Below are 26369 nucleotides of genomic sequence, written 5' to 3'. Positions count from 1 at the left end.
CTGAGAGGGGAGACTTTATGATACTTGGTGTAGGGGAGTAATATCCTCATTAAGGAATGTCACACACGCGTGAAGCATAAGCGAACTCAGGACATCGACCTCCAAGACCGATCTGTGGGCAGCTCCCTTGTGAAGAAGAGTAATAATATCCTCATCAAGGAATATTGCACATGCGCGCAGCATAGGCGAACCCAAGACATCGACCTCCAAGACCGATCTGTGAGCAGCTCCCTTCATGTAGGTGGTACGTTTAAGCTCGATCAAGGATGTCTTAGTACGAACAAACGGCTAGAGACAGAACGCCTCAGATAAAGTCACCACCAGGTCGTCCATCCAGGTGTAATCATTACCAGAATCTTACCTGTATTTCCCACCACCGGGAAATAGGGACTACCGCGCCAACTCCCAATCAGCACACGACTTATACTAAAACTAGCCCAACACTCATACACAATCTCCACCCTACATGTGTGCAAGAGGTACACGTGTCTCTAGGATCGACACTTCCATAGGCCTATAAATACCACCTACTTGAACTACGTGAGACTTGATTCCTCTCTCCTCTGAAAAACTAAGAGAGGATACGTAGGCAGCTCGCTCATCAGCGAACTCGGTCTCTCCAGAAAACCTCAACCCATTCCCCTCTCTTCACTATCTCTAAAGGAAAACCAAAACAACCCTTTACATTGGCGCCGTCTGTGGTTTCGATTACTTGAGAAATCACTTTAAATCAACTCACAAGCCAACAATTCTCAAGCCCACGAAGCATGGTCATCCTCGAAGCCCAGGTCCAAAACCTCGCAGATCAGCTGGGTTTAACAAACGAGAGCATTTTCTTGCTCAGTGGATGCTTACCAACATAAGTGCTGCTTTACGAGCATAAGTGGATGCTTACCAACAGCAACCAGTCGGTAACGTTGCTGAGAACGACATCAACGAAGTTAATCAACAGATTAACGAATTATCACACAAGATAGGCTAGAGTGCAGTAAGAAAGGATGCGACCCAAATTGTTCAAAAGATGCTCAAGACATACCGCGCGTCTCCGTTCAGTGCTGAGGTCCTCAATAAACCCTCTCCTCAAGATTTTATCCAGCCACGTTTCCCAATGTATGATGGCAGCACATGCCCCGGTCAGCATGTGGCTCGATACATTCAAAGTCTGGCACTCTACAGTTCTCCTGAGTTTGATCACCTTCACTGTCGATTATTTCCAGCCAGTCTCAAAGATGGCGCACTTGATTGGTTCTTCTCCCTTGAACCTGATTCTATAAAAACTTTTGAACAACTTACTGATCTGTTTGCTAGTCAATACGTGCACAACAGACGAAAGAAAGCGGATCTTGATTCGCTGTTCCAGCTCTCATTCTGGGAAGATGAAACCATTCTCCAATTCTTAGGACGGTTCAAGGCGAACTGCTGTGTATGGAAAGCAGACTGAAAGAGTCTTTTGCCATACTGACATTTTCTAACGCCTGTCGAGTGCGTAATACCGACCTCTCCAGATCACTGATGAAAAAGCGCCCAGAAACGCTGTCCGAACTGTATGCTCGGGTAGACAAGTATATCAAGTTGCAAGAAAGTTTGAAGTCCAGTGGTTTAGCCGAGGACCAGGAGATGGCAGTGATCTCTGATCATACCCTACGTACGGCTGCGATCCCGTCACTAGCACCAAAGGCGGTACCGACGGACAACAAAGAGAGTTCCCTGTCTTGACACGCTCCCCTAGTTACATACTGGACAAGATCCAACGAGCCTCATACTTCCGACCAGATGTGAGGCAGCTAATAGATCGACCTGACAAGCCCTACTGCGCATTCCACAAAGCAAAATGCCATGAAACCAATGCGTGCTGGGGGCTTAAGCACTATCTCCGGGACCTCGTGGAAGCTGGTCATATTAAACAATACACCAATATTCCTGACGGTGATTTGCGCCATAAACTCATAGCTCGCCGAGTACGTAGTCGATCTCCGCCTCGCCGTCACCACCAAGGGTTTCAAGCTCGCCCTCACAGCAGAGGACGTCCCAGAGACCGTTCTCGCCACGAGCGAAGACAACACTCGTCAGATCGTGACAATGCCAGAACCATTCACATGATTACCTTCCCTGATGATTCCGTAACCTCCTCCAGAGAGAAAAGACGTCGTGTCGGCGCTCTTCAGGAAGTGTATTATTTTACTTCCCAGGCAGCACACGCTCCGTGCAGCTCAGGTCGCAATTCAGGAGATATCATTTTCACAGAGGCCGACCTCAACAAGGTCTGCCTCCCTCACAACGACGCACTGGTCGTCCACATCAAGATTAGCGACCGGGCGAGAAAGCGTCTCCCGACCGACAGGAGTTCGTGTGACATTTTATTCTATCACACTGTTCAAGAAATGAGTTTACCCAAGTCAGTTCTTATAGATCCGATTGCTCCCCTTTATGGGTTCAATGGCTCCAGGGCCGACCCCGTCGGTGACATCATACTCCCAGTATCGGTAGGGTCTAAAGAAGACAAAGTCAGTTGCAATACACGCTTCAGCGTTCTGGACATCAAGTTGTCCTATAATGCCATATTAGGTCGACGGTGGATCCATCAAATGCAAGCCGTACCGTCAACATTGCATCAAGTTCTCCGTTTCCCAGGCCCCAAAGGAATGATGGAGCTGCGCAGCAATCAACTGGAAGCGTATCATTGTAACCAAATCTTGTCAGCAAGTAGGATCGACAGTGGACCAATCCACACAAGCAACGAGCCCACCAGTTATACAATGGCCAAAGACCTGATTGCCGAGGTCAGCGCCAACGCATCAAAATAGTACGCTGGGGGCTCCAGCAAGAAGTTTCAGTCGTCCCTTTCAACTCCAGAAGTCAGCCCAACCATTGGTGATCCACCAGGACTGATCCCAGAAGTCGCGTAAGTTGTTGTCAAAACAGCAGTCAAGACCCCAGAAGTCACCTCCACTGTTGTTGCCCCACTAGTTAGCATCCCAACAGTCGCGCCGCCATGTGTCGCACAACAAATATCAATTCCAGAAGTCACTCCAGACCCTGTTATCATGATCACAGAGGCCATTTCAGCCCCTGTTCTCGTCACCAAAGATATTGCTCCAGCTCGGCGACCAATTTCTCTCTCCCTCAGATCGATAAAATATCACCATCTGAGAAAGTATCGGCCAAAGACAACACCTCAAAGATGCGGACAAAGAGCGTGAAACTTAGGAACCGATGATGATCCCAAGTTTGTATATGTAGGGGCTAACCTTGACTTTCTACACTCAAGGCCCAACTTGTAAACTTTTTGGCCATGAATAAAAATGTTTTCGCTTTGGTCGATATCGGCGCATCGGAATAGATCCCAATGTAGCATGTCATAGATTAAATATAAACCCCAATGCTAGACCAGGTTTGCGGCCGACCTCGCCGCTTATCCCCTCATGGGTTTCGAAAGCCATTAATGACGGAGGTCGACAAACTCAAGCAAGTCGGTTTCATCGTAAAAGTGGACTATCCAATTTGGATCGCCAATATCATCGCGTCCCCAAAAAGAATGGAACGGTTAAGCCTATCGTCGATTTCACGAATGTCAATCGTGAAACACCGAAAAGATAGTTTTCCTCTACCTCGCGATGACCGACTTTGTCGACCAAACCTCTGGTCATGAACTTCTCTCCTTCATGGACGCGTACAACGGATACAACCAAATCCCACTCGCTGAGGAGGATCAAGAGAAGACCTCGTTCATTACCGAGCAAGGAATTTATTGCTACAACGCCCTCCGCTCGCCTTAAGAACGCTGGAGTGACATATCGGCGTCTGATGTAACCCGACATGTTCCAGGACATGTTAGGAGATACCATGGAGGTTTACATCGACGACATGGTCATCAAAAGTAAGAAAGCAGGCGACCACCTCACTCACCTTGAGCAAGCGTTCTCCAGATTACGCCAAACTCGAATGAGGTTGAATTTAGAAAAATGCATCTTTGGAGCGTACTCCGGGAAGTTTCTAAGATACCAGGTGTCACAACGAGGGATCGAAGCGAATCCAGATCAAATCCGAGCGTTCTTAGACATGCTCGATCCACAGACAAAGAAACGAACCGCGAAGTAAGTCCGACATGGTCAGCCGCACTCAACCGATTCATATCCGTATGTCGGACAAGTCTTTGACCGTTCCTATAACTCCTCAAAAAAGGCGAGCAGTTCTCATGGAACGATCAATGCCACCAAGCATTCGCCACTCTCAAAGAATACCTCACCACGCCTCCCGTCTTAGCCAAACCAATAGATGGAGAAACACTGGGGCTATATCTGGCAGTATCAGACTTCGCCATCGCTTCGATTCTCTTCAAAGAGGAGAACAACTTCGGAAAAACCAATCTACTTTACAAAGTAAGACGCCATGCCGGTGAAAAGGAATTATTCTTTCCTTGGAAGAGCCGTATTGCTTTGTTGTATTCGGCAAGAAAAATTCAGGCCGTTCAAGCACATCCGATCAAAATCTTGACCGACCTCCCCTTGAAGAAGATCTTCCACAAAGAAAACAAGACTACTCGTATGGCAGTATGGGCCGAAGAGCTCGGCGAACACCATATGGAGTTTGTACCTCGAACTTCTCAGAAAGGTCAAATCATCGCCGATTTCCTAGTAGATTTTCCTGTAGATGACCCACATTGGAACCAGAAATGGAGTGTATCAAATTGAATTCTTTAACTTGCGAAGAAGAAGACATATTGAGAAATAGTATCATGTACATAGTGGTAGCCATTGGTTTGTGATGTGACATCCTGGATTTGAACTTGCTGATTTAGTTATATGTAAAAGATGATAAACCACAAACAATTATATTCTGTATTCCTATTTGGTTAAAATTAAATACATGTACGATAAAAAAAATACGAAGACTTGTCTGTCTTGTCAAGTACAGTCTGTAATTTAACATTCTTTTGTCTAATGCAGATTAGCTTAAACAGAGGAGCTATGTGACGTGATAAGTATGTGGACCGCAACATTATCTAGGCAACATTATCTAGGCGGTCTTACTAAGCATGTATTTTTCTAGCAAGACCGCCCACATAAATACGTGCTTAGCATATAACATCAATTGATGTTTGAATTGTAGTTAGATTTCTATATCATTTGAGCGAAAATCAAGCATAATGCTATAAGCAGTGAAGTAGATTACTAAATGTTTTAAGCAATTCAACACTTATATAATAAGATAAGCCATGAGCCCAGAGCCCATGCGGTATAAATTTGTACTCTTAATTTTGTGTTTTGGTTAGTACTTATTTTTTTTTTGGTGAAGGTTAGGACTTGTATAAAAACTGATGATAGTACGTTTAGTACTTTTTATTTTGAACCCGGTACTTATACTTAAAAGCAGACTATATAGTATATACTAGACTCTCGCACCTTAAAAAACATGCTATTCAGGGTAGAATTATGGCCCTATTCAGGGTCTGACTGTCAGGGACAGAAAGCAGTTTATGATCTAACATAACAGTATACGATACCAAATAATCGGAGAGTTTTGGAACATGCCTAAGGCCTAAAACTAAAGGGCATAATTTAAAAACATTTTTTAGCAAAACAATAGGAATAGACGCATTTACTTTTTTCTGTATGTTCATATTTTTCGGTTGGATTCAAATCTAAACTCCTATCCCGCCTGTTTTGCAATGTAGTTCTACACTTTTACTTTAAAATCTTAACATCAAATTAAAAACTTATTCGAATCTTGTGACTAAGTGAATACATGATTTAGTGTAATTATAAAATGGGGATCCTTAAACTTTTATGTATAAAACCCCCAGACTCAGCAGAGGAATACTAGAGGGAGAAGTTAACTAAACGTTTTCAGGCTATGTATGAACAGCCTCCCCGCAATGCTATGTTAGATCATGTGAGTTTCTGTTTTATTCGTAAGTAAGATTGCTACAGTCGCTCAGTTGTAGTCTTCAGAAACAACTGCATCCACTTTTGGTGCAGCTGCCAAACAAAAATCAAAATTAAGGGAGTTCTACAATTTAAAATTCCACACGATCAAGCAGTTAGAAATCTTCACTAAATAAGCAAAATATAAGCACACGTCTTGAGCAAATATCTCAGTTAATCGTATTAATTGTGCACATTATTCATGTCTCGTGTTGGTTAAGAAAAGGGTCCAAAGTTTCAAAATATACGGCCGATATTCGCCAGTAATTTTTCATCACACGTGTTTTCTTTTCTTTCAAAAATAAATAACAGTGAAAGAAATCAATACGTGAGAGTATGCGATCAAAGCCACATCATCTTTTTTACCAAAGAAACTGGTGATTTCATGTTCAATGAAGATGAAATCTTGTGTCAATGGAACAGCTATGCAACAGAAAACAAGTGTTGTGAATATTGGAACCGTTGTTAAGCATACAAGTTGATAAATGCGGTAATTGTTGTTTTAGATGATGATCAAGAAGTTCAAAGTAGCGATTTCAATATCTTGGCAATTTCCTCCTAGCGGGTGGTTGAAATTGAATACAGATGGGTCTGCCTTAGATTGTCCAGGGCCAGCTGGAGCGGGTGGAGTACTACGAAATGAATATGGTGGTTTTATTTATGGATTTGCAACACCGAGCTAATGCCATATTGATGGAATGTTATGCACTTAGAATGGGATTGTTGGTAGCAAACAAGTTAGAACTCGATCGCATCATCATTGAAGTGGACTCATCTTTCCTTCATAAAGCAATAATTGGTGAGAAAGAAGAATCACCTTCATCTGTCATAGCTTTAATAGAAGACATCAAACAACTATTGAAGAGATTCAGGCATACAAGGATGGTTTGGAACTATAGAGAAGCGAACTGTATTGTTGATACTTTTGCTCAACATGCTTCGACACAAGCTGCAAGTGATGATTGGATGACCAATCCAATTCCTCATCAAGATAATATACCAGAAGTGATTCACCCTTGTTAAATGAGTTCTCTTCGTTCTGGTGGTCTCATCCACCTGCTTTTGTATTAAGCTCTATAAGAGTGGATGTTCAAGGAATTTGTACTGAACGATTAATCAGTAAGTAAATAAAAAAAAGTATCGTTTTATCAAAAAAAAAAAAAGTTCTATTATATGTTATAAATTTACAATTATACCCTTACAGATATCAAGAAGTTCTATTATAGGGTTCACTCATTAAATTGACCCTATGGAGGATCTATTCCTGCAAACACATCAAACAGGCCTAAGACCTCTCCCTACATAAAAATAGGAGCGGCTCAAGGCAATCGGGGCCTAAACAAAGTTCCAATAAAATTGTTACATCTTATAGATATGTTTTGTATACATTATTTCATGAATGCAAACGCTTAATTTATTTAACAAAAATTTATAAGATAACAATTATTGTAAAAAGTGATCATAACTTTTTCTTTTTTCTTTTTTGAATAGTCTCCCCACAATTTTTTTTTTTATTTTTTTATTTTTTTTATAACAAAAAAATTTAGAAGATAACAATTATTGTAAAAATTGATCCTAACATTTTTTTTTTCTTTATTGAATAGTTTCTCCACAATTTTTTTTAATTGAATTTTATTGATAAAAAGAACACAAATACAAAGTGAAGTAGAAACATAGCAGTGTTGTGAGGGAGATCCTCACATACAGAGAGATCCAAAACAAAACACCATAATATAATACCGTAGCAGATCATGGCCAAACAACAATGTCACAAACTTGAAATTTCAATAGATTTATTTAACAAAAAATTACATGAGAGAGAGAGAGAAAGGAATTCTACACCAAATTAAACAATATAGAAAAATCAAATAAGACAAAAAAATGATAGAGATAAGATTGAAGTGTTCGCTTCAATGCCTCACATTTGATAAATTGTCATAGGGTGATGATAAATTGTCATAGGGTGATGAAGAAGTTTAATTAGTTATGGAGGCGTGTCTATTTATTTGTTGGAGAACGCGAAAATGCGAGGAAAACGAAAGGGTTTAATGCAATTTTCTAATTTCTAATTTCCAATGTAAAACCGTTTATCTAACGGATTAAAATAAATGAAAAACAAATAGTGAGTTTTTTTTTTCACAATTAATAAAACAATAATGGACTTAGGACTGTAGGTGGGCTAGGATATATTGGTCCCTTGGGCTGCGGGGCCCTATGCGGCTGCTTATTTTGCTATAGCCTATAGGGTAGAACCGGCCCTGCATAAAAATATATATTTGTTGAGCGATAAAATAAAAGATGTTGCATTGATGCATTCACAGGGTGAAGATGAAGTCATGACATGAAACATACCTGGTTATCAAAGGAGCGGATAACGCATTACCGTGTCACCTTCATAACTTGTCACAGAACCACCGGTCCATTTAGTAGATGCGAATTTCTCTACAAATCAAAGTACTATAATGTATAATAATTGAATAATTTATTCTGGCCTTGTAGCTATTTTCTCTTTAAAAAAGGGGTGGTACAGAAGTACGCCAGCACCTCTGCCCTTTACATATAGACAACCCATGACTATCCTTGTACGATCGAATGCGGGCATTTCGATTCCCCACCGGTCTACAAGGACAAGAATTTTAGGATTGTGTATGTATGTCATGTAAATCCACCTGTATCACATTAACATAAGAATCTTTTTATATATATAATAGCAGTCCCTTTTGCTGCGCTCTGAGGGTGTCCACGTCGTCTAATTTTAAGTACCCTATTTACTCACGAAAAATTAGGAGAAACCCGCGATTTAAACTCCCAAAAGTGATCAAACCTAAACCTTAAAAACCCCACGAAAAGCTCTCCACACTTCTTTATCCGCACTTCTTTATCCGCTGATTGGAGAGATAGGTCCGGTTGCCTTCTCACGCCTTAAATTTACCAATCTCTTCGAGGACTACTGCCTGAAGTACTACTTTTTTCCCTCCCCTACCACATCGACAACCTGACGCCTTTTTTGGTCGAGACTCACCTTCTTCGCCCTTCCAGTCGCCTCCTCAGATTCTGGATCCAAAAAAAAAATGGCTGGGCTTTTAGCTTGGGAGAAGAAGCTTTATGAGGAAGTGAAGGTTAGATTTCAAAGAAAAATAGGAACAGTGTCAAGTCATTCTTACTTAAACAAAATCATGGCATCCTCTATCTTACCCAAATGTCGATTCTGAAAGAGGTCAAGCTAGTAATGAGGAATTGAAAAAGTGAAGCAAGCGGTCGACCTACAAATGTTCGTGAGCAAGAAGCAAGGGCATGCTGATGATGTGTTCGTGTGGTGGCGGTGGAAATCAAAAGAGTAGTGGTTCTAAGGATGGTGGAGATAAAGATTCATCTTAAGGGCTTAAATTGGAGAATGGAATTTCCAATGGGCATGAAAGCAGAGTTGAATATCATGTGAATTGTGAATCAAAGAAAAAAAAGGAAATGGGAGTTCCGAGGTCGGGTGTTTGATGTAAATAAGCTTCTAAACTAAGAACCAAAGGTGGAAAGAAAACTGATACTGTTGTTAACAAGGCTCCAAAGGTGGAACCAAAGAAAAAAATAACAAAGAAAAACAAAGTTTGGGATGATAAACCATCAGAGTATCAGACCCTAAACTTGACTTTACTGACCCTGTAGAAGAGAGAGGGGAACAAAATATTGAAGTTGTGGCAGCGAATCCTGGCGAAAGTATGATGGACGAGAAGAAATTTCTAGAGTTTCTAAATATTCAAGCCTTCTAAAAATATGAAAGTGTGTGATTTAGATTAGGAATCACACTGTATGTTTGGTAAAGAGCTTGAAGCAATTGAAGAGCTCGGCCTATACTGTGGAGAGGAGAAAGCCTCTTCGATAGGGCGATATACCTATTTAACCGCTTCTGCTACCTCATTCATGTCCTTCCTGCCCAATCAGTGGGAAGATTTGCATCTTCTCACCATGATGGAGGCTCCATCACAGGTGCGTCTTCTTCTTCTTCTGTCAAGATCTATTTTATTTTATTTTATTTTGTGTATTATGTCATCTAGAGCTATACATCTTGAAAAAGTTGTTGAAGTTCCTTCAATTGATTATAGGTACGATTTATTTGTTTATTTAATTTTTTAAATTGTTAATTTTCCTTCGAGTGCGGACAAAGGTCTGTAAATTACAATTTCGAGCAAGTCTGTTCTTATTTAATTGAGAATTCTTATTCAAATTTCAGATATAATATTTTCACTTAGCTCTTGCCTCAAATAATTAAAATTGGTATTACGAAAAAAGTGGATAAAAAACAAGGAAGTTTAACTTGACTCCACAAAACCCATCTTTTTTCTTCACGTAGAAAACCCAAATGACAGAGGTTTGCACGACTAACTCTAAAACCGGTCCTTTCCTCACAGCCTCTCTCTATCTCAAATCTCACCGTGGTGTTGTTCTCTAATCATCAAATTGAGATGGTCGCAAGTGCATACTCTTTATTCCTTAACACGTACACAGTAATCCAATCATCAAATTTAAAGGTACAATTTTTTTTCAAAATTTCTATAGTTTTACTTCGACGAGGTTTATGCTATTAATTAGTTGATTTTTGATTTTACGAGGAAAGAATTGAAACTAATGACGTTTTAAACATTACACACTTAGTTGACTGCCCACCCAAAAAGAGGTCCCGGCGCTTATGCATGTTATTTGTAGTTGGTGCAGTATCAGTTGATTGTTTGATTTTACGAGAAAAGAAAACGATGATTAGACCGATGCTTTAGAGTCCAACGAAATATGTAGTGCAACATTAGGGGAAGCGATGCTTTGAAAAGAACTGTGGGGAAATAAGGTTTAAAAGTGATCACCTTTGAATCTTTGATATTGTAGGTCCATCGTTCGTTAAATGGGAAGACTTGGGGAGATGTTACCCATATAAGAAGAGCTTGGTTGAAGTGGAGGTGTAATTCGGGCATGTATGTCATTGGTGCAGAATGTTGGGCAACGAAGAAACAAACTATTTCATATATTTTAATGGAAGTGTGCTCTGTGCCTTAGGAACCCAATGGGCTAATCAATGTTGTCCTTTGCTTCTCTGGAACTTAGCTCTTCCTAATGGAGTTATGAGATTTAAAATCAGTCTCCTCTTCCTGCTATTAATATGGTAAGTTTTTTCTAACTGTTGAATGCAGATTCATGTTTTTCAACTCTATCAAATCAAAACTGATCAACCTTTGACGGTAATGATATGTGTGTCTCAATAACTAAGCATTGCTTAAAGACATATTGTTGTAGATCGAGCTAGAATTTCTTATATTTACGTTCAAACTTATTGAGCCAGATGTTCTTTTGAGAAATAGTTCTAAATTGAAAATAGTGTTGCTTTGTCTACTCTTCTTTAGTCCTCTTAGGTACTTCTTTATTAATTTGAAAATTGTTAATTATTGGCATAGTCAAGCTTCAGATAGAACTTTTAATCGGAAATTTTCTATACTACTAAAACTCTCTGTTCGGCCTAATGGAGGATACAATCTACCTCGAATCTGATCTACATGAATTTTCTTACAGTTTAGGAAATTTTGTTGTTTATTATTTTTCCTAAGGTTACAAGACAGACCCAATAGCAACTGCTAACTTCTCTTCTTATTCTATTTTCTTTCTAATATAGGTCGTTATTCTCGACGAGCCAAACCATATTCAAGAAGTTTGTATTGATATCAACATATTCAACATGTCTTTATTGTCTTTTTATCTCTTCATGGTTGATAAGCTTTTTTACATGAAATGTCTTCTTATCAGCTTGAATTGTTAGTGGTGATCATGTATGGCTCAGGGTAAGGCTCTTTACCCACTCTCTTTTTCCAGTTTCTTCTTGAAATTGGTTATAGGCAGGGGCAATTTAGTGTGATCAGAAATGTTCCTAATTTTAGTAATTTCAGATAAGTAGGACTCAATCCATCTTTCATATTTTTGTGTTGTGTTGTCATAACCCTGTGCAATATCAATAAGTCCATGCACTATTGCACTTCTTGCATAGATGTCTAATGCATGTTTGAAGTGTTAAACCCATCAAATATTTTTCTCTTAATTAATCTCGCTCAACAGTTCCAATACGTGGTTGATTCTTGCCATAGTTATCATTGCCAAGACAGTCATATTTCTTACGTTGTTCAATGATAGTTATCCAGCCATGTTAGTTTGAAAGAGAATTAATATACATCTACTCATGTGCCAACTCAGTTAAAAAATTATGAAAACTTCCCTAAAATGATAGGCAATGATGCTGATTCAGATTTTTCAATGATGGCAACATTACTAGCTATTAGTGCGAAATAACTACAATGACTAATTACAAATTGACTTATTATACTCCTCAATATACACCCAAAGATACTGATACCCCGGCAAAGATTCCGAAAGTAACGCCAACCTCGAGTTCCATTGAAGAAGCGGGCTCAGAGCTGCCGAATCTTCTACAGGTACATGGACAACTATGTGGACCGATGGACTTACCAGCCTTGATCGTTACAAAGGACGATGCTACGACATCGAGCCCGTTGCTGGAATATACTGCAGACTTTATCATGGGAGTGTTTCACCAATCCATAAAAAGAAAAAATATTTGTAGATAAGAAAAATGATTATTATCAGTAATATCCCATCCTTACATTAGGAAACTCTGCATGATATCTTCTTTAGTAAATTGCAGGTTGCAGATATTGGTTCATTGGAGGTTTCACCAGTTAATGGGATATACTGACTGAAGAATGCAAACTGGAGGTCTGAGAATGTGATATGTAGTTCGTGTTTTAAGTAACCAAGTCGGCGTAACCAACTCAGTGCTCACTACCTACCCCCAAGAAGTTTCATGTATGTGTTATAAACATTTATTCTCACCACATTTTCAACCCCCGAGCTGCTCATCTATTTGTCATTGTATGTATGTATTGTAGGCCAAAAGTTTTGATAATGCAAACAACAACGTGAGAATGATGTGATCTTGACCTAAAGTGGCAACCGACAACTCAAGATAAGTGCTTGAATCAATTGTTATGACATGCTTATAAAGCCGCAAATGATCACCAAAGGTGAGCTATGAGAGTAATGTTATCTTGAATGGAGATAAGAAAAAAGTGTGATGGACTCATTTTGGATAAGTGTGTAGCATTAATGATTAATCACTGCAAACGCCAGATCTCTTTAGGCCATTCAACTATTAACACTTTGAATGGTGATTTTTAAATTTTTTTTTCCAGGTGAGAAATCCGAGTAGTGTTTTTTACCAAGTTCAGACTGAAGCGAAAAGAAGGATAAATTCAAAAGCAAACTCAGGATCGAAGACACAATGAAATGATAGCAATGGAGGAATGCAAAGGATTTTTAGAGCCATTAAAGCATAATATCAACACTACAATAAGTTGCAGCAACTATTTTAGGAACATTTACTTGCTCAGCAATCGAACATAGGTAAGTTACTCAGTGAGTCATAATTATTTATGAACATTCTTCCCAACTATTTATTTATTTACTTAACTGCTCAAAGCTTCTCTTGCAAGGAGTAGGATCATTATGACCAAGAAAACCTCTACAAGCTTCTGCAATTCCTAGACTCATTGGACAATTATGGATTTTGTTCTCGACATTTTGTTAGGTAACAAACTTTCCATCGCTATCTTTATTGTGCGTATGTGTGTTATTGTTGTGATTGCTTAGATAACAAAATCATTGATTTGGGTACAATTTTGGATGTGAGATTGATTCTTCTTTACTTTTGAATAAGAAAACTTTTTGACTGCCCATATGGTCGTTACCTATGCAGCCAAAGGTGCAAGTATACCTAGGTGTTGCTCACGGGTCTCGGCCTAGGCACTAGCAACCATAGTTGCCCTTAGGCTGTGAGGTGATAGGGTGAGCCTAGAGGCTAAGCGGTCCTAGAATTTTTTTGACTGCATGTCCCATTTCTTAGTTATATCTAAGTGAGATATTTATCATTGGCTTTGCATTAATATTTTTGTTGATTTTTTTTTCTAATTCGCCATTGATCCTCCTCAAGCGAGTGGACATTCATAATATTTAAGTTCCCTGTTATTATTCTTTTGCTATAAGAAGGTAACGATGTTTATGATTTCAATATAGTTGTCTTTGATGTTTGGTTTAAGGTATTTCATGATTTATTTACAAATATGAAAGAGGATTGAACTGTTGTGAACCGGTCATTTATATCGAGATATTGGGGTTTGGAGCTAGCTCCAATTACTCTCAGGGCTTTCCATGGGACCATTGGGTCTATAAATGACTATGACTATGTATACCTTCTTTTATAGATGTGTCCTGACATGCATTTGTGTATGTGTACTTTATTAAATTTCATATACTTCATTCCCCACATTCTGTGAAGCCTCTGCTCATTGGGCTATTACATCAAGGTTTAAATGTGCTTCTTAGAAAATCGAATTTCATATATTTTTGAATAATTGTTATAGCTAAGATAATGGTGTTTGCTATCACACCTATTACATTTTTTTTGCATCCATTTCCCCCTTTTTGTTATTTGCATCCTTTTTCCCCTTTTTGTTGTAGGGTTTTGTTTTGTTTTTTAGAATATATATATGGGGTTCTTTGCCATGGCGTGGATTAAGATCAGTTGATTGGAAGCATCAACATCATAATTTCACTTTTGCACGTGCTCATTGGGCTATATAAAACACCATTTTGATCCTGTGTTTGAGCTTACATTGCTCATTGGGGCGAGTTAAAGAGGATTTTATGATTAAGAAACTTCACTTGGGCCATTTGGCAACAAGTTTTGGGCTAAAAAAACAACCATCTTTGGTTGGGGGATAGTTTCAAACACAATTCAAGAAGAGAAAGGAGCATAAGCAGCGAGGATTGACGAAAAGACAAACTACTTCGAACTTTTATCAATCTTCACACTTTCGCACCTTCAAGGTAAATAAATTATTACATCTCTCATCCCCACTTATACTTTATTAAAAAAGCACTTCCTTAATTGGTAAAAAGATTAGGAATTATCAGTACATAAATTATTAGTTGAAGTTAAAGAATTGTGAAGTTGTTTCAAATTCTTCCGACAATACTTAAGTTTCACAATACTCAAAGTTTGTGAGACATTCTGAATATTGAGTATTGGCTCATGTTTTGTATGTTTCACATCATCTGTAATTTTGATATTTATATGGTTTATGATAGTTGGTTGCTAAATATTAATATTTGTTGGTAATTTTGGTACTCGGTACAACCGCTACACGCATTACAACATGTAATTCTTTTTTACCACTATTTACTAAGCATATGGTTTTGTCTTGCAGCTATTCCGCTCTACGATAGTGGCGTTGTGAATGGATGATGGATTCAACACGGAAACAACGACATTCACAAAGGAGGTAAGAATCTACTTGACTCATTTGATACCAATATATTATTAATTGGAATATACCTTCTAATAACTCGCATATGCATTACTACTTGGTGGCCTTCTAAAATTACCCTTTGTGCATTGATTTAGTACTATAACCGTTGAAACAAAAGATAAGGAAGTTCTCTAGCTCAAATCCGACTTACCTCATACTCCGGACAGTCTTATTGTTATATACATTAATAAAGGTAAACAAAATGGGTATTTTTTTGTATGATTTAGGCACTGCTTGACAACATCATTTGACATCATTATGTATGCTTTAATTACATAATTTGCTTTAGATCAGGAAGTATTACTTTTTTCTTCTTTTACATGACCTTTATCTTCTCATGCGAGTAATAGTTAAGTTAGATGTTGAAAGATTAGGCTGGAAAAACAAATTGAGGGTTGACAACACCTAGGGCCTTTGTTTCTCGAATTTATGTTTTGAACTTGACATCTGACTGAGGAGGTCTGAAAGACGTTCCGCACTAAATATTGTCTAAACATAGTGACACCAATACTTGCATTTATAGTTTGTTTTGTTTGTCTCTTTGTGGTTTGTTGCAGGTTTAATTCGTTACGTTAGTCAATGATAAAGCATGACCATTTACGATAAACAAATGGTCATTGGCTGTAATTATTTGAAGCTAGCTAGCATTATGGAGAAATCGACAAATCAGATTGCCTCAATCGATCCTTTGTATATTCACCACAAACAAATGTATTCTTGATGAGTTGTTGCTTTTCATGTTTGATGTTGTATTTGGGGAATGGTTTTCTTCTTTACTCTCTTGATTTGATATGGTTAAGTTTATATAAAAAATATTAGAAAAATCCCTGCTTTGTGGAATCTCTTTGAAGAACTCAATTGCAATTTGCATTTCTCAATATTTGGATTTGAATAGTAATTTAAATGAGCGCTATTTGAGTCATCTGCTAAGAGTATATGGCATGATATTTGCAGGGGAACACATATACCTATATAGATGTGGTGGACAAAAACACGAAGAAAGGAGAGGTGAGGATGGTGATTGAGTTTAACTTTCAAGCTGAGTTTGAAATGGCAAGATCAAGCAAAGAATATAATCAATTAGTCGACAGGCTTCTTGAAGTTTTTTGTTGGAAATGTTGAAAGCAGGTTAGGTACCTTAGAAGATCATTTGCTCTACTACAAAAACATGCATGAAGGAAAAGAAGGGGTCCATGAGGGAAGCATAAGTACATGCAAGCCACGTGGTTTGGTACATGTAAAACATTACCTCCTACAAATGACACCGCTTCGAAAAAGACTTACCAAAGAGATCAGAAGCGACTAAAAGCGCCTTTGCTAACATTCAATTTGCTAGAAAAGTTGCTTAGTTTGCATTGTATAGCAGTTCAAGTTTTGTGACTTCGAAATGGATTTTGTACCAATTTTTTTGTCCAATCGAATTGTACATTATCCCCAATTTTACCGAAGAGAATAATAAATATAAATACATAATTAGGAGGTTTAAACTTTAAACCATCAAAAGGCTTTTTATTTTATTTTTTATTATTTTGCAAACATAGCACCCTCATTTCTGATTTCTTTCATTGCTTGGTAGAATCGTAAATTGGATCTCCATAATTTGTGTAAATATTATTAACTTCAGTTTTCGGAGAGGTCGCACCACGATGTTCAATATATCTTTGTCCCAAATCCCTTGGTCTTCAACACTTACTTCCACTTTCCAAATCATCAAAGTGCTTTCTTACTACATACTGTCATTATTGATTTGTTTGGTGCACTTCCAATCCTCACTCACATATCCTTGCTATTGCGTTGTTAATCACATATCATCGCTATTGCGTTGTTAGCAAAATTAATGATTGAACCTCTAAACAAAAAAAGCAAGAAATTTATCTAAGACTTCACACTAATTAATCCAAGACGATGGAAATTATAGATGATTTTTTAGAATTGATATATATATATATATATATATATATATATACTCATCTGCAATAAAAGAAAAACAAATTACATGAACCTGCAAAAGACACCCAACCCGCCTATTCTAAATATTAAAAATATGTAGATATGTAGTATTTCAATTCATTATATATATTTATACAATCTTTTAGCCGTTGTTCACCCACCCCAATATTGATCACCCTAAATGAGCAATGGTCACTTGGGAGTTTGAGTTACGTTAAGTATATAACTATGGGTATCCCATCCCATGTTTGGAGAGAACCTTTAAGGAGTTCCATATGATAAAAATCTAAAATCTGGAATATTTTAATTCTTTGAATTTTGAGCTAGGGTTAGCGCACCTTTACATGTATTAATATAAGAATCTTTGGTACACTTACCATGCACTAACACTAGAATATGTGTCTATGCTTTTGTGTGTGCACTAGGTTTCATTCCTGTATAGCATCGATGTATGGGACAAGACGCGTGTTTATTTTGTTAGAAATGTGGGTATGAATATAAACAGACTTATGTTTTCTCCTCTTTTTCCCACATGGCTTTTACGTGTTCTCGAATCTTGGTGAGATAATTATATAAGTTTTGAAATGTTAAGATAGTGTATATTTATGAAGAGCTATTTGAGATTTTTAAGGTTGGGTGTTTTAGTTTTTGCTCTCGTTGGTTCTAATTATTGGGTATATAGCTATTTTGGGATTGTCGGGATATGTGATCAATAATATCGCGTTAAGTTTTCAAATAGTTTGCTTTTACATGTATATTATTTGTTTTCTCATGGAGTTATTTAGGGGAAATGGAATAATGGAATGCAAATACATAATTGAATGAGAAGTAGTAGAATAGGAAAAGCCATATACTATTTTATGTCGTCGCGTGTTAAGTTTTATGAAAGTGTACTTTGTTGGCAAGTATGCAAAGAACGCAAGAACAAAGTCACAAACTCCATTGGAAGAAATGGATGGGTTGTTTTCAATTATGTGGGCAGAGTCACATAGTTCCTTCCACTAATAACTGTCATACTTAAGCTTTGAACATTAAGAGCAAAATAAATTGTTACAAACGCCATTATGCAGCAAAAGCATCCCTCTATCGCTAAGTTCGCATCGTCCTATAGGTCGTTGCATTAAATACAACAAGAAGAACAAGAGTGTCGGGCTTCTTCAATCCTCAAGTAAAGGACCCTTTATTAAACAAGCTCTCCATGTCCGCTGTTTGGTACCCAACTTATTATTACTCCTTCCTCCAATTTTCTTCATTCATTATTACTACTGAATTCTCGATAATATTTTAATTTTTGTCTCATTAAATTAAATTAAATTAATAAAAAAGGACTAGATGCTTTCGGGGTGGCATGTTTGCTAGGCTTTTGAGACTTGATTTGTTGTTTTCCTTTGACTGGTGCTTCTTGGGACAAGGTATACATTTTCTAAAATAACCATATTCTTTTATTTAATTTCTGCTGCAATTATTAATTATTAGTTCTACTCAGTTTTTTTTTTGTGTTTTATTTGAGAATAAACTTACATGAACTGACATTGAAAACAACCGAGATGGGAGCTTATAACTTAGATTTTGCTCTTTGACACTTTTTTTGGTGATATTGAGGTTTGGACACTTGGTTGCATTATCACTTGGGGGATGTTTTGCATTAGATTAGCCAACGGGTATGTCTATTATATGGGAGCCAAAGTCATTCGATACGTATCCAAACAACTGGAAGGGTGCAACAAATTGAAATTTTAAAAGGTAAAATTTCAAATAAGTGATTCATCGGTTCTATTATTATCCTTTATTTTATAGTATATGAATTATGAATTATGAATGGGTTGGGGTTTAATCATGATTGATAGTGATTTATGAATGAGTCATCAAACTTGCAGAGAACAACTTAGTCGTTGTTTCTTCATTATGGGGGGTTGAATGTTATTCCCATTTTTTATCAAACATTAGTAATATTGAGCAATTGAGAATGCTCACATATCATTGAATCACGCCGCCAGAGGCTTTTCCTCTAATGCGGACATACATGTCGGCTTTTTTTTGAGGAAAAACAATCATTCGCAAAAAAAAAAAAAATCCACACCCTATTTTCATATTTTCAATTATTCACCGTAATTAATAACCCAAAAAAGAAAGAAAAACCCAAAAAAGAAAGAAAAAACGACATCTCAGATTTCTTCTTCCCCATTTCTTCAGAAGTACGCCTCTCGAAAGCCCAAAAGACTTCCTTTTTGCTTTGTTCTTCTTGAAATCCAAGAGCACTTCCTCCTTTGCCAAAATCACTTCTTCCTTAACCAAAACAACGTGATTTGATGACTTCTCTCCACCCACCAGACTAAAAGCTACTAGAGTACCAAGTATAGTATCATTTATTTTAGTAATACTTTCAAACTCTTGCAAAGTATTCAAGAATAGATTAGCTTTTCTTCTTAAAAAATCCAAAGGTGAAAAATCTGCCAATTGTAGTGTAGAATTCCATTCTCTCCATGATAAAAAATTTCTCTTTCAATCTATAATATGTTGTGATCCAAGTAATCCAATTGCTTATAAGTCGAGATGTTGTATGATGAAATACCGAGTAGTAGTGTTGTGTTCTTATGGTATTGTTGTCTTCTCAAACCCAAAAAATATATGGAGTAGTCGCACCAATATGTAATGCTTTTATTGATTTTTGCTTATGGTATGAACTGAGAATTTCCGCTTTATTGGTTTTGGATGTCCCATTTTGAAATTAGAGAATCGAATCACACTTCCACAAATATTAACATATTAACTCTTCGATATAACACTAAAATAGTAGAAGTTCAGTAAGATTTGATTTGCCAACTTCGTTTTATGTTTCATCTCATTAGTTTTTTTTTAAAGACCATTAATATTAAGTAGTTGAGAATGCTCCCAAGAAACCACGTCATCATCCCTTTTTCCTCAAATCTGGACACATAAGCTTTTTAATAAAAAAAAACAATAATTCGGCCAAAAACAAAGAATTCCACGCCCTATTTTCAATTTTCAATTGTTTGCCCCAGAGAAACACCCAAAAAAAGAAAACCAGTTTCTCTCTCAAAAGTCAAAACCTCGGTTTATAAAAAGACTACTGAATTTTTTGAGGACCTACTAATAAAAAAACCCTTCCTCATACTAGAAAAAAAAAAATTTTTCACTGATTTGCATTTTCACTCATTGATTCAGTTAAACAAATGTGTTATATTTTTATGAATGCGCAATTTTTGATCCCCAATCTATTCAAATCAAGGCTCAAACTGCCAAGCAGTTGATTTTGAGGTAGTTAGACCCCTTTCCTATTTCTCTATCCATTATCTCTACTTCAAATTTCCAATATTTGTTTCTCTATTTTGTGCTAACTAGAGTCTAATCATCCTAGCACGTAACAACTCCATTATTAGACATAGAATTTGGGTCTATACCTTAATAGTATATGGTATATCTTCTTCTTTTGTTTACATCCGGGAAAATTTTGGTAAAGAATTTAATATTTGCTAATTTCTTCAATTTGATGATATACAGATATAGGTATAAAACAAGGGACATCATAGAAGAATGCTAAGAAGTAAGTTAGTTTTTTTGAATTTTTCAACTTTGTTTTAGATTCTTAAGTGTTTCATTTCTTCTATTCCACCCCTTAGAATCTGCCCTCATGCTATCTTGGTGAAACATTGGTGCTATCACATTATTATGGTGTTAAATACAAATTAAAAATCTTCTTAATAACAAAATTCATACATTAGGTTTTGAGTAGCGTACTGGGAGAGAGAGAGAGAGAGAGAGAGCAATGGAGGGAGGAGAAGAAGGGATTGATAGAGTAGAGGACTCAAAAGACTTGCAGCAACAAAGTAAAGCACTTGACAAGCTTACTGACCATGTCGAAGATCGTTAGCTTAATTCTACTAGAGTTCAAGAGGTATACACTTAAAAAACAATAATTTTTTTTCTTTGATTTTTAGTTGGGTCTTATAAAGAATTGGGATTGCTTAAAAGAGGTATACACTTAAAAAACAATAATTTTTTTTCTTTGATTTTTAGTTGGGTCTTATAAACAATTGGGATTGCTTAAAATTTAGTGTTTAAGGAGTGTATGATTGATTATGTGTTGTAATGGTCATGTGCAGGCTATGGCATCGATTTCGCGTCAAAGGCTGATTTGAATGCAATGAAACTCAGGTGTTATTTCTTATCTGTTTTGAGAAGTGTTTTTAAGTGTCTCATTTGGTTATGTTGCAAATATTTGTATGCTGATTGTGAATGTTACACTTTGATATATGAACTTGGGAGTTTGTTTATGCTTCTTCATCTATAGTCTGATTATATTCTGTGTATTGATAGGTAGATATGAAATTTGTGATCGACTAGCTTATCATATACATGACATATAACTAAATACTGAGTTACTCACAATGTGTTGATATTTTACTTTAGGCTATGCAATAAAAAACTAGATGAAGTTCCTCTAGGGGTGATTGTTCTATGCTTCAAGTTGGGCCTTTGCTCTCTCTCCTCTGAAAATTTGAGCCTATTCAAGGTACAATAATTTTTTACTCTTTTGGTTTGCATTGTTCTTTCAATTTGTATATTTATTGATAATTGTGTGTATAGATTCTATTGTTTTATTAGACACTAAACAATATTGGAATACCCCATTGATGCCCTGATGACATAGTCGACACCCCCAATCAAATTGCACTATACCTAGGATAAGCTAGATTGATTATCCTTTCAAGATTTTACCGTGTGCCTATCACAACCGATAACCGTTAGATCTCTCATGTTATTGGGCTGTAGAGAAATGCTTATGTTAGTTTAACTCCGTGTGAAAACACATAAATGTAGTTGTTCGAGACACCCCTTCATTCCCTTCGTGAGATAAAACCCTTCTCCAAACCAAAATTAACTCTAATCTTACTTTTTAAAAAGAAGGGGTCTTGGGAAGGTATTAGTAATGGTCACACTAATAATTGTAGGAGATTAGTTATACTAAAAAATAGATCTAACAAAGAGAAACAACCAATTACTATGGTATGAGACAGTTTTAACAACTTAAATCATCAAATTATAATATAATCTCCCACTTAATTTGTTTATTCGCATTACACTTCTTAGACATCCTCCTAGAACACAAAACCAATGAAAAAAGAATTGAATTTGAAGAAGCATATATATAATTAAACTTCTTTTCTTTTATAAATTTTATATGTGCATGTATTTCACTAAGTTATCTCCATTTGGAATGCTTAGAGGTAATGGAGTAAGGAAGCTACACATTTATTAGTACATGGAATTATTTCAAACATATCCTCAACTTTTTATTATTTTGAGTATTTGTCAAAGCACTTTTGATAATCTGACATGCATAATTAGTAACACATGTGATGATCTGACATGCATAGTTAGAAATAACGACAAATGCGCAAATAATTGTGGGATGTTTGATACAGGGCCCAAAATATCGCCGAGATATCCGATATCTCGCCGATATATCTCGGTAAATTGGTACACCGATATCGATTTTTCCGAGATATATCCACCGAATATTGAACCCCTTTTTTTCCGAGATATATCGGAATTTCCGATATGAAAGTTTATATCGCCGAGATAATCGATATTTCCGAGATAATCGATATATATCGGTTGACTTTTTGACCAATTGTTAATAATTTAATATTGAAATTTCCGAAATATCATATATATCCGAGATATATCGGCGAGAGATCCGAGATATCCGAGATATATCGGTGAGATATCCGATATTTTAGAAACTTTGGACTGGTCACCAAAAGAACCGAGATATCCGATATATCCGATATATCTCGGTTTTTGGGTACACCGATATATTAACCGATATCGAAATTTTGGGCCTTGGTTTGATATATATAGATGCATGAAAGACTCAAATGTGTTTCTAACACATATATAGATGTCAAACAATAGAAACACATACATACTTGAACTATTCAATTATATAGTCTATTTGTTGCAAGCATAACCTCTAATTAAATTCAGTTTTTCGGCTACAATTAAATCTGGAAAGGAAATAAAGGCATTAATATTTTCTATATATGATTAAGCTAGGCTCACAGTAGCATCATAGAGAATAAAACAAAAACATGGTAACAATCTCATGGTAAGCATACTTGCTTAGAATAAACCAATGAACAGTATTTGATAAGTCTTGGAAGATTATTAATAGCAACTAGATGTACATCTTCCATTATAATTGTATTTAAGTGTGGATTTGTACAAATGTCAGTTCTCTGAAAAATATATTAGAATTGTTCTCAAGTAGATTATCCGTCTGGATATTTTCTTTCTTTTCCCCTACAAAAAAATTTCCACTTAATTGATGATAGTTAACAACGTTAGAAGGAAATATAATGAGTTATTAGATTGAAAGGGAAATTATGTTATTGTTTGCTTTGAATGTTTTGATATTTGTGTAATTTCAAGTAATGTGTAATTTGCATTTTGGTGCAGTTGCATAGTTGTATGCCTTCCCAAGAAAATGCAAAAAATGGAGCAATGGCGGTTGTGAGTATATGGGTTTTAGGGGAAAATCTTACAAGAAAATGTACACGTACGTTCATGATGCATAAACGGTATTGCAAACAAGTTTTTCCATAGATTTGGTTATTGATACATTGTTGAAATTTCAAGTAGCAGATTTCCGTGCTTTCATGTTGGTTTGGGTGTCTCAGCAATTTCAATGTATTCAGCTACACTTCACACTTAAACCTTTTATAGAGCTACATAATTTAAGATGCAATATGGGTTTACTCATTTTCGTGTTTCTTTCTTATGTACATCTTTTTATGTATATAAATGCATGAATCTACTTCTTTTCAATATAGAGTGCTCTTAATTGTAGGCAATGGAAGATGTTGGTTGTACAACCAAATGCATTATTAGAGCTTAAGTGGCTGATACTAGCCCATGTGCAACACACGAATATATAACTTATCATATTTTCTTCATTGGATTAGTAGACAACAATCAAACTACTATTTTAGGAGCTAATATCATGTAATTGTGAGTTTGTGACTATGAGGATATTGCCTGTAACGACCGCCTCATCCTACCATATTGTTACTGTTCTCACTCAGTCATTGTGGACATCCGGCATTTTAGGATTTAGTAGATCAATTACTTATGCCACATATCTCAAATAGCTTCCTAGGTGCAGTAGAATACATACTTGGCATAACTGTCACCCTACAGGCTAGGCGCCTTTCCATATACCTGACATAACCTCTCTCTACGGGATAGACACCTTTTCAGTATACTCCCACGAGGTATTACATTACCTTAAAGCAAATGAAACATCTGTACAATTCTTTTTAATGTAAACCAATTAAATACTATGCTTGATTACAAGTAGGTGCTTTTATGAATGTTACAATTTGATACTTTGGCAATCCTAAAGTTTAATAATAATACTTACATGTGTTTGAGCTTATTGCATCCAAACAATAACAAACATTTTACTCTGCTTACCCAACAATTTTAGTAGTAACTACGATTATAGTGTTTGTCTTTTTGGTTGATAATAACTTTCAACATAGCCTTTTGTTCTGGCATGAGTAAGCGTAATTGAAAACGTCCATCCACGGGCTTTATAACTCACCAAAATTACTTCATATTTTCACCAGATCATACTCTATATTTCATATTTCTATGAGATATTTGAAGACAATTTTCTTAAGTCAAAAACAAAAACCAAAACCTAAATTTTCCTTATATAATGTCACCCGTTCGTAAGACGGGTTCGAAAACTAGTATATTAGTAACAACACAAGAAAAACTTGGAGGTCTTAGTGTTCGACTATCACGACTAACCTCAATATAGGGTATCTTAGCGGCGGCCCTCCTGATCAATGTTGTAGAATCGTAAATCGTATTTTAAACCATATAGGTTAAGAGTCAGATTAAACTTTAAACTGTATCGTAAATTGTAAGATTTTTTTCTACAAGTATTTTAGACTTCAAAAAATATATGTATGATTAGAAACCTATACAAATATGAAATTTATGTGAATTTTTCAATGATTTCCAAATTTACTTAAGTAAATTACTACCCAAAAACAATTCCAAAGTGTCATTACAATTCGTTTTTAATTCACATTTTGTTTTGAAATTAGAATTTGTAATTGCCACTTAGCATTTCTAACTTTTAAATGGAATTTGAAAACGCGGTAAAGGGCCAGTCTAAGAGTGGGCCCAAATTTTGTTATAGTAATTAATAGTTTATGGACATCTGTACAAAGAGAATCAGAGATGAAGTAAACAAAAAATTGTAATGACCGATTGAATTTCCGGCCAATTTCTCTCCACCGACCACATTGCCTTAAAACCTAGGTGTTTCCTGTTCAGGTCCGTCCGGTGACAGCCCTACTAAACATTCCCTGGCAAACACTTGGAATTGGTGGTCACCATGCTTTCAGCCCAAAACCAATATCAATCCTCCACATTATGCCGCCAAAGAAATCGATCTGAATCTGAAATTGAAAATCGTTCTTAGATCTTTCCTTAGTAAGACTTAATCAAGTCAGTATTACATCTTAAAACTATAAAATTACTATGGTTCTTTTTTCTACTTTTATTTGGCTGCTTATTTTGGTTCCATACTAAAAATCTGTTAGTAGGTTTAAAGGGCCCAAGTATGATGGCAAGTATCTCATAACAATTTATATCATGTGAAGACCACTATGTTGTTGTGTCTCTTGTAACAATTATTATGTTTAGAGGATTGAGATAAAAGAATTTATTGTTTAGAGGCTTGAGAAAATATGAGAGGTATTAGGATATTATTCTTGCAGGTTTAGCTAGAAAAGTAGGGGTTTGAATAATGGATTGATAAGTGGTTGAAGCTAAAACAAGCCATATATTCTCCAAAGGAAGGGTCTTTATTAGCAGGGTCAGCAGGCACAGTTGCGTGTGCAACAAGCATATCCACTCAAGAGGCCAAGAGCAGCTGAATTAGTGTGGAATCTAATGCACAAAGTAGTCGCTACTGGTGACAGGGTACATAGGGAAGGGATTCACTTAGCATCGATCTAAGTCTATGCAACGATGAAGT

The 26369-nt window shown here is 36.4% G+C and overlaps 1 protein-coding gene and 1 long non-coding RNA gene across 11 annotated transcripts; both read left to right on the top strand.

Annotated features, from left to right (window-relative positions):
* Positions 1 to 9207: 9207 nt before the first annotated feature.
* Positions 9208 to 12740, top strand: LOC147495059 (uncharacterized). Of its 5 annotated transcripts, XM_086566242.1 has the most exons (5): positions 9208 to 9905; positions 10328 to 10447; positions 10797 to 10882; positions 10965 to 11070; positions 11575 to 11871. In XM_086566242.1, the coding sequence occupies exons 1-4, from the start codon at positions 9729 to 9731 to the stop codon at positions 10978 to 10980; spliced, it is 399 nt and encodes a 132-aa protein (XP_086422368.1). In that variant the 5' UTR covers positions 9208 to 9728; the 3' UTR covers positions 10981 to 11070; positions 11575 to 11871. The 5 variants fall into 5 exon arrangements, 1 of the variants encoding a protein (XP_086422368.1); XR_015198845.1 differs by lacking the exon at positions 10328 to 10447 and adding an exon at positions 12616 to 12740 and having other exon boundaries at positions 10797 to 11070; positions 11575 to 11740; XR_015198846.1 differs by lacking the exon at positions 10328 to 10447 and adding an exon at positions 12606 to 12738 and having other exon boundaries at positions 10797 to 11070; positions 11575 to 11740.
* A 367-nt stretch (positions 12741 to 13107) lies between these two features.
* Positions 13108 to 16543, top strand: LOC147495058 (uncharacterized). 6 transcript variants are annotated; one of them, XR_015198937.1, is made up of 5 exons: positions 13108 to 13373; positions 13469 to 13557; positions 14487 to 14855; positions 15236 to 15310; positions 15895 to 15993. It is a non-coding gene; the product is annotated as an uncharacterized LOC147495058 (long non-coding RNA). The 6 variants fall into 6 exon arrangements; XR_015198936.1 differs by having other exon boundaries at positions 13463 to 13557; XR_015198938.1 differs by having other exon boundaries at positions 13450 to 13557.
* Positions 16544 to 26369: the final 9826 nt, after the last annotated feature.

The sequence above is a fragment of the Coptis chinensis genome, chromosome 6, assembly GCF_015680905.1.
Source record: "Coptis chinensis isolate HL-2020 chromosome 6, ASM1568090v1, whole genome shotgun sequence".
NCBI classification, from domain to species: Eukaryota; Viridiplantae; Streptophyta; class Magnoliopsida; order Ranunculales; family Ranunculaceae; genus Coptis; species Coptis chinensis.
Note: the sequence above shows the minus strand (reverse complement) of the source record. Positions and strands in the feature narration are given on the sequence as shown.